At 42.4% G+C, this 9,516-nt stretch overlaps 1 protein-coding gene across 1 annotated transcript in view; it reads right to left on the bottom strand.

The window, feature by feature from the left end:
* The window catches only part of idh1 (isocitrate dehydrogenase (NADP(+)) 1), a 12,881-nt gene extending 4,940 nt beyond the window's left edge, over positions 1-7,941 (bottom strand). The window contains exons 1-3 of the mRNA XM_050048860.1: positions 7,807-7,941; positions 5,880-6,009; positions 1,964-2,255 (exon numbers count right to left, since the gene is read on the bottom strand). Coding sequence (XP_049904817.1) covers positions 1,964-2,255; positions 5,880-6,001 — 414 coding nt within the window. The 5' untranslated portion in view covers positions 6,002-6,009; positions 7,807-7,941. The remainder of the gene's footprint in view (positions 1-1,963; positions 2,256-5,879; positions 6,010-7,806) is intronic.
* Positions 7,942-9,516: the final 1,575 nt, after the last annotated feature.

Genomic DNA, 9,516 nt, shown 5'->3' with positions numbered 1-9,516 from the left:
GCCATGACTGCGCCTGACCACTCCTCATTTTTAGACCAACACACCCAGAGAAGCGCAAGTTCATTTGCTAGTTAGACGACGAGGGCGCAGGGCGTGAAAATGACAACTGCGTCTGCATCTAAATAGCAATGACAGTTGCGACATGGATTATGCGCCCTCCGCCGTCCGCTTTAGACCATCTAAATAGGGCCCATAATGTTTAAGTTAAGCCTGCCAGCTGACCTTTGATATCAGGCAGACCACAACAATAACTTTAGTGAGCTGCCAGTGTGAAAACAACATGATATAAATATTTTTTGTCATTAGGGAAAGGACAGGACACAGAGGCAGTTATCTGCTGGTAAACTGTTGGTGAATCACTGCTTTTTAGTAGCAGTGGTTTGCTATCAACATTAGCCATGCTACAATGTCAGAACCCATTGGCTATTACTCTGATGACGATAAGCCTCTGGTGGCAACGGCCAATACTTAAGGAGATCTGGTGTAACATGCAGATATATGGCCTCTTCTTTGCCCCAGTCTTTTTAGCTAATCTCTTTCCCTGTGGTATGGGAAACTAGAACTTTTCCAATACCAATATCTTGTGCTGTTGACTACAGAGTCTGCATACATACACATGTATCTGTTTACAGAGATTAGCCGTGCTATTGTTTACCATTGCTTTGCAAAACCAGAAGCTGTCCAAGCCTGGACAAGGATTGGTAAATGGTAAATGGACCTGCACTTGTAGAGCGCCTTTCTAGTCTTCCGACCACTCAAAGTGCTTTTTACACTACAAGTCACATTCAGCCATTCCCACACTGGTGGCTGAGGCTACCATACAAGGTGCCACATTTTGGGAGCAATTTGGGTTCAGTATCTTGCTCAAGGATACTTTGACATGCAGACTGGAGGTGGCGGAGATCGACCCACATACATAACATAAATCAATTGAACTGTGTACTACGTTTGTCGGCAGTATGCAACAGGCATGAATCACCCCAAAGAACACATGAACTTTCTAGTAAACAAACACAATGTGCATCGTACACGTCTTCACTCCCTCCACCTTTACTGAACTTTGATCTCCTTCATGTTGTCAGCCTCGGTTTGGCATTAAGTTGTACACAGCCTGTCAGACACTTGTGACTCCGTTAGTTTATTCATAAACAAACAAAGTAGTTTCATCAAGTTGCCATATTGCTCTTTACTAATGCAATACAAGTTGGATTTAGAGCCGTGATTCTGCCGCCACAGCTTACCGATGTCGGTTACTTTTTAATTTGCCAGAACGTGGCAGATTGACCAATGCCAGTTTAGCCAGTTTTAATCAAATCAAACTGGTTTGCGCTCGAACACCAGACTGGCAAAACCAGAAATCAACCCTGGTGTTAGATCATCATCATAAACACCTCTGCACCACTAGGCGTGTACCTGTAGTGGCGTCAGCAGTATACGTATACCTCTGACATGTATGGGATATTATGTAACTCGCAGCTATTTGACATTTCACCTGCATGACTCAGGAGAGCTCTGTCGACTTTGGCACAGAGCCTAAGGGTTGAACTTGTGATTTAGTTCTGTGGCCTTGCTGCAACTCGTTCAGGCTGTAGAGGTTTGTACATTATGGTCCAAAGGGCAGCTGATGAAATATAATTATTGACTGAGTCTCCTCTGATAACCCTGCAACCTCAACTCACTTTGTCACAGAGGTTTGCTGGAAAAAATTATGCTTCAATAACAGTAGCACTTTTGTCACTGACAATAAGGGAGTTTGTAGAAGTTTCTCTGCACTTATATAAAGACTCTCACATGGTTGCTTCACAATTACAGCTGCTCTGTTTAGTTGTAGTCCTGCACTTGAAGAGTGATTAAAGTCTTCCTCATGTTTGGAAGCTTGAGCTCACTTCAACATGCAATTTTTAAACAGTAAACACTCTTCAGACATCAGCAGAGCACACCGTCCAACTGACCAATAGAGTACCTGATCTCCATGGGCGTGCCTGCCAATGATGATGGGCTTGGTCCAGCCAGGCACCAGGCGAGGGATGTTCTTGCACAGGATGGGCCCTCTGAACACTGTGCCTCCCAGGATGTTACGGATGGTGCCGTTGGGCGAACGCCACATCTGCTTCAGCTTGAACTCCTCCACGCGCTTCTCGTCTGGTGTGATGGTGGCGCACTTGACGCCCACGTTGTAACGGCGGACAGCCTCCGCCGCCTCAACTGTGACCTTGTCGTCTGTTGCATCTCGGTTCTCCATACCGAGGTCATAGCTGTGCAGGGAGAGATAAAAAGAACAGAGTTTGAATTAGTAGAACCAGAGAAAAAGAATCTATAGCGTCCTGGAAATGTGTTGAAATTTTCTACACCTGTGCCGATACAAGTTATAGAAAAACAAAACTTTTTTCAGTACTTTCAGCCATTTAAACACATTTTAATCTTTTAACAAAACCTACCAAACCACACGATGTATCAGTGTTACTAAATAACTTTGCCAATGTAAGATGATGTCAAACATTATAAAAGTTGTCCTGCTTTAGATCTGGAAATGCATGATCTCAGGGTAAATAAATAAGCTTACGAATCTGCCAGATATTCAATGGCAGCTCCTTTTACTTGCCACTTTTAGATGCTCAATACTGCAAACATATTTCGGTCAGTGGTTAAAAAAGTTTTATATTTTGTGCTTCTAAGAATTAGAGTAAGCAGAGATGTAAAGACAAGGAAATGGTATTGTTTGTTGATCTTGAAGAAGGCCCAAAATTAAAGAAATGCATATAAAGAGTACTACAGAGTGTGCGACACTTGTCCTCTACAATCAAGGCGAAGAAATGGACCAAACAGACATGGAGACCGTTGATAATCTCCACAGCAGAGGCATGGGACGCCATAAACAAGAGCACTCTGTTTCAAGAAGGGCAGTGATTATTTACGCTTCAGTTGCACAGACACCCTGGAGCACAACAAAGCACTAAAAGTGAACATATGCCAATGTTTTAGTTGGCTCCAAGCTAGTCTGTGAACGTTACAGCTGTGATGTGAAACATTATCACTGTGTCAAAAGACAGGGACGACATTAATAAGTAGTGAAAGAGAGACTGCGAGCTTGCCTCCAGCTTGAGGAACAACTCAAATTGCTCCCAGGCCCTTTATTCCCTCAACATCTCGGATATTTATATTTCTTGCAAGACCCGGCCCAGTGACAACATCAAGAATAGCCATTAACCTTCTTCCACACTTCCTTCTCAGCACCGCAACTGTGCTCACTCTGTTCTTCTTTTTACGCCTGTTATTTGCCCAAGTGATGTACACAACCAGCCAGCAGCGCAGAGACAAAGGAAACAAGGAATCAATTGTGCAATGACGACTGGCCCTTCACCAAGGTAACTAGAAATGTTGCTCCACTTGTTGCACTTGTGCAGGAGGAAGCTCACAAACTACTGACAGAAGGAACCATACTTCATGTGAAAACTAGATTAAGGTCAACGTGCTTGTCATTCCTTGGAAGTATAGCATGCAGTGCTGTATGTGTGTTCCTCTGAACCCAACAGCATTGTTTGAAAGCAGCCACGACCTTTCACCCACTTTCCTCTTCCCCTTCCCCCGAGAGCCAACGCCAAGCCGCAACAAGTCATGGATACATACGTCTGAGCACAGAGAGAGAAAGCTGTACACAAACATATTCAGGTTTAACAAGAGTGTTGTCCTTGTTTGTTATTATATGTTTGTTTGTTTGTTTTGGTGTGTGCCTGTTTAACCTGGAACAAAGTGGATGAAGTCCTCGGACTCTATCCAGAGACCCTGAACAAGCTTTAATCGATATGCACATAATGAGCCTCTTTATATCTGGTATTAACACAAAGCATGGATGATTTAATTGTAAGTGGACAGCTTTATGTCTGTCTGTTCACACCTGGCGTTACAATGCGTCTCCGAATGTGTCCCGAATGACTACTTTGATCGAATCTCACGTCACCACTTTATATGTACTGCGTTTGCAGGGACAGTTGGTGAGAGTCCGCCCACAGGGCTCACTGTTACTGTATCATCACACGGCTAACATTAAACGACAGAGGTTGCTGGGACCGTTTAAAAGCTGCTGCTGTGTTAGCTCGTGCTAACCAGGCAGACGTTGAACTGACCGTTCTGGAGAAGGTGGCTTAGCACTGCATCTAACCCATGTAATGGCAGAAACAGAAAGTTTTCTTGTCCAGCAGGGAGTCGTATAAGCAAGGAGAGTTGTCTCACCTTTAAGCTACTAATGGGGGTGATAACAGAGCTGAATCAGCATCTGTGTAAAAGGGACAGTCGGCAGAATGGGACCGTGGACGGGACTGGTGTGACATTTTGAGGACATTTTAATGTGTGCAATCCACTCCCTAGCAGCTAACTCTAAGAAGGCCAAAAATGTCTGCAAATTGGGGAGACAACGAGGTCCAGGAGCTCCTTACCCTCCAAGCAGAGGACGAGATCAGCCGCCATATAACAGGGATGATGAATGATTGTTATTATTTAAAAATTGCTGCTGACGCATGCGTTATATGTCACACAACACGCAAAAAAAATTGCAAAGGTGGTGTAAAGAAGGGATTTAGTAGCGGCCCTGCTGAGTGATCTCTGTGTAAAAAAAGCTATTAAAAACGCATTGGGTGCAGTCATGCCGTCCACCTCTGATTACCCAGGGCGATGTTCATACCAGGTGTAAACAGGGCCATCCTGTCTGTTTTGTATCTGCAATTACTAGCAAAGTTTACTTTAAGTGTTCTTAAAGCGTCACGTGAGAAACATGTGACACCACTGAGCAGGTCTCAGTGCCAGTGGGTTATTTGTTTCTCCAGTGGCCTGATCAGTGACAGGTCTGCTTATTGAGAAATAATTATTACAACAGAATAATTATTACACCATATTCAATCAAACATGTGCTTCCCATGCCTGTTGCACAATAAATCATTAACTTATACAATGAAATACAAGAAGTGATGATGAAAATTCTGTGACACGTTTGTCAAAGCTATCGGAAAAAGGAAGTTCAAAGTGTCGGCTATCTGTCCGCACTACACAGTATGGAGACATTACGAGGGATGGGAACATCAAGGACTTGAACTTAACATAAAAAGGTCATGGAAATCACGATATAACTCAGAACAAAGTCCATGCAGGAGATAAGAGGAGGAGTGGGGTCAGATGAAGAAATGGATGCTCCCCTCGTTTGGGGTACTGACTGTAAGCGACTGCTATTTACTGGAAAAGGATCTTATCTGTGATCTCTGGTGCCACACTTTAGGAAACAGATTGTTACGTCACCTAGTAACTTGGGAATTTCTCCGTAAAAATGTTTAGGAAAAACAACCAATCAGTTAGCAGTATTTGAAGCATCTGTAGACAGAACTACATGTGCTACAATTACAAGGGATTACACACTGTACAGCAACTACTGCTTTGTAGGTGAGATAATGAAACTATCTGAGGAGACCTTTTGTTAAGGACAAGGCTCAGGGTGGGTTCTGATTTATAACAAACCCGAGCACCTTTTCACTGGGTGCTAATCACACACTCCTGATCTCACTCTTCATTGTAGTGGTGGTGCGAGGGTGGGGGTGCGAGGGCAGGATAAACAAGCCAAACTAGAAATCCCAGCACAGCAGGAGCTGTCACCTGATAATCTTCTTTCACTCTCACCTAGTCGTCACTACTATTGGATGCATGGGTTACCACATTTTATCCTTTCGTCATATAAGGAGCGTATTCAAAGCCACAATGCAAACCATGAACAGACATTTAATAAACCCAGGTGTACTGGTGACAAAAGCCCTGCACTTCCCATTAATCAGAAACATGAAAAGCAGGAAGTTGATCTATAGCGCCATCGTGCACACCCTGCCGTCATCATACTTCACCTGTGCAGGTCGAGCTCCAGATACGGGAGGATGAGTTTCTCCTTAATGAGGTCCCAGATGACCCGAGTCATCTCATCTCCCTGCATCTCCACCACAGAGCCAGCCTTGATCTTCTGAGACATCTTTGAGCCTGGTGGTGGACACAGGGGACAAACACACACACTTTTGAGACAATGATCTTAAAGCAAACAGACTGATCTGCGTGTTTTTTACTGATGTGTAATTATTATATTGCTTTGCTGGTTATTTTACTGATGCTTCTTGTTTGCACTGCCCCCCCTTGCTGCTGTAATGACGCAGATTTCCTACCAGTGGGACTAGTAAAGGATTATCTTCTTCTTAAAAAGAGAGATGGAATAAGGACAAAGTCAGAGATTGTAGCAGTATTTTATCTAGGTAAAAACATGTACGTTTGATGATAAAGATTTGCTGTTTGACACTGTAAAATCAAATAACTGTCTTTTATTCATTCATTATTCATTTTCTGTGACTGCTATCCTGTTAGGGGTCACAGGGGGGCTGGAGCCTATCCCAACAGACATTGGGGACAGGCAGGGTACACCCTGGACAGGTCACCAGACTATCACAGGGCTGACACATAGAGACAGACAACCATTCACACTCACATTCACACCTACGGACAATTTAGAGTCACCAAATTGAGGTGCATATCTTCGGACTGTGTGAAAATAGAAGTTATAAAATAAAATAGAAATGTGCATTATGACACAGTGTTTAACACTAGTACTTCAGATTAAGAATAAAAATATGTTCACTGTGCAGAGTCTGTAAGTGTGTACAAATATGTGTACTAGTATGTTACATTCAGAAAATATAAAACATGTATTGTGCTGTAATGGTCACTACAATAGAATAAAAACAAGAATAGGATAAACATGGGAAATATGTACAGTTGTGTGCACTGTATGTTGAGTAAGTGTACACATTCAAGAGGTGCTTGTGAGAATAAAGTCTAATTATATAGTAACTTGTTCAGAGATTTAACAAAAAACCTAGTTACAGATGAATCAGTCATTTAAATGTCTGACACTGACACCACAGACAAGAAAAGCTCCTCTCCACTTGACACCACAGTTTTCTGAATGAATGAATCCATTCAAAGCATAAAGCAGACGTAGCCAGGCCATGACTCAGCATTTATCTGCTCCACCTGATTTACTCTTTATACACCCATGGATTTACCAACTCCATAATCCTCTTAAGTCTGTCAAAGTGAGCAACAGAACCCTGCAGCATGTGGTTAACCGAACGTAATCCAGGCTGCATTGTGTTTCCAGCTTTTTGCTCATAATTAACATGTTCATGAAGGTGTGTGTGATATGATGCAGCTTCCTGTGTGTGTGTGTGTGTGTGTGTGTGTGTGTGCATGCGTGGTCACTTGATCATTAAATAAGCTTTACAAAAGGTAGATTTCTGTGTTTTAAAAAGGGAAATAAAAGTTACATAAGGTTGACAGGCTGATGATCGCATGATGGGGAGGAGACTGCAGAGACAGCCAGAGGCAGACTGTGTGCAGGCCACACCAGGAATGCAGACCGTTAACATCGCGTTAACAGCACAGTTTGGGTCTTAAACGTTAATCTAACTAATAAATAACAGGAGGAAACATGAAGGAGATGCTGAGACAGGCCTCACACACCATCTGAGAGCCAGACAGCCGACTTCAGTTCACTAAAGACCCCCAGAAAGTGGCATTTGGTTGAAGCCAGTTCACTGAAAACACGGATAATAAACCATATTAGCTTAATTTTTGTATCCAGCTGTTTCTAGCCTGCTGTGGCTAAGCTATGTGTCAGGACAATAAGATAAGAGTCGAGTACACTTCATTGTAACATTGCTGCCTGTTACATAGCTACTACTTCGTTCTTCAGGAGGAACAATGTCGTAACACGTAACAAAGACCTACCTTGGTTGGTTTAAAGGTCCGCGACACAGTCAGAGACAGATGAGGAGGCGGTATGATCCCAGACAGCAGGGAACTGGACTGAAAGAGGCTCAGAATGAGCGAGCAGCTGCAGGTATCCGGCTTCCACGTCCCGTCCTCACTGACAAGACACTGGCCAATCAGAGAAGAGAGCCAACCCTAGCCGCCAATCAGAGAAGCCCACACAGCTGGAGGGGCGTGACTTGGCTGGGCGAGTCTGTAAACGTGGCGCGCTGATTGGTCAGAGATAAGATGAGCTCTTCCGCATCTTAAACTGGTCTTAAATAACAATTAATTAAATCTCAGCGATTCTTACTTAAAAATGATCGTTGTCATCCCTTTCTCACTATTATAAAACACTTTATTTAATGGTTTATTTCAATGTAACCTTCATTTAATTTATTACCATGTAATTATCAATTATAACTTTCAGCATTTCATATTTAACCTTCTGTGCCTTTTCTGTTTTATATTTTCCAGCATTCATTATTCCTTATTTAACAAAGTCTTCACATTTTACTTTTAAGCACCTTTTACTATAAATAAATAAATGAATACTAGATAAGCAGAAACAGTGCACACGAGAGGGCTAAAGTGCTTCTTTTTTAACTTTAGTCTTCATTTGAAATGTTACAAACAAAGCGTTTTGCCCATGGCTTCATAAGGTGGGCGAAATGCGTTATTTGTAACATTTCAAATTAAGACTAAGTTACTTGAAGAAGCATTTCAGCCCTCTAGTGTGCTGTACATCAGTCTGATGTCTCCTGCCATCACCTGCACCAAGTTGTAAGGACTTACAGCGCTGTGCACAGGGCATGTGCTTTTAAATAAATTAATAAATATAAATACCTGTATGTGCATTGGTATCTGTACATACATTTATTTTCTGTTTCATTCATATCATCCATAGCAAAGCAGCATGCTACAACCATCTTTGTTGTTATGCTCTTATTGTTTAGCTGCAGCACTCCTGTTAACAAAACGAGAAAATCAACATACTTGGCTCACCTTGCGTACTAGTTACGTCAGACTAATCAAAATGTTTACTTCATGTGGGGCACATTTGTAGTAGCAATGCAACAACATGTTTGGTGACTGGCTGCAAATATTTAAAGAGCCCAAGATGTAAACCTCATTTGTCCTATTTTACTAAGTATAAGACAACTGAATTGTTAAGAGTAAGACTATAGTGTAATGGGGCATTTAACCCAGCATCATATGATACTTGATGGGTTTCACCCCAAAATTGTTATTTAGATAAAAAATAAGACATCAGTATTTAGGTTGTAGTATTTGCTTTATTATGTATCAGTCTGCACTGGAGCAGTTTGGGGGTTAGGTGCCTTGATCAAGGGCACTTCGGCAGTGCCCAGGAGGTGAATTGGCACCTCTCCAGCTGCCGGTCCACACTCTGTACTTGCTTTGTATGAAACTTGAACTGCCGAATCTCCAGTTCCAAAGCCAAGGCTCTGCGGACTGAGGTAATGCCGGGTGAACAGTTCTGTTTTATTCATATTTAGGCTGTAAATCAGCTTCCAGACCAACAAAGCAAAAATCAGCAGGTTTAAAGACTATTTGTGGCATCTGCAAATTATATTTATACCTTCAGTTATCAGTAACAACCTGCATCATCGTACTTACTTAGCCCTGTACAGTAACTGTTAAGCACTAGTCTATTTTATCTCTTCGGGG

This window comes from Epinephelus moara, chromosome 7 (assembly GCF_006386435.1).
Source record: "Epinephelus moara isolate mb chromosome 7, YSFRI_EMoa_1.0, whole genome shotgun sequence".
In the NCBI taxonomy this organism is placed as follows: domain Eukaryota; kingdom Metazoa; phylum Chordata; class Actinopteri; order Perciformes; family Serranidae; genus Epinephelus; species Epinephelus moara.
Note: the sequence above shows the minus strand (reverse complement) of the source record. Positions and strands in the feature narration are given on the sequence as shown.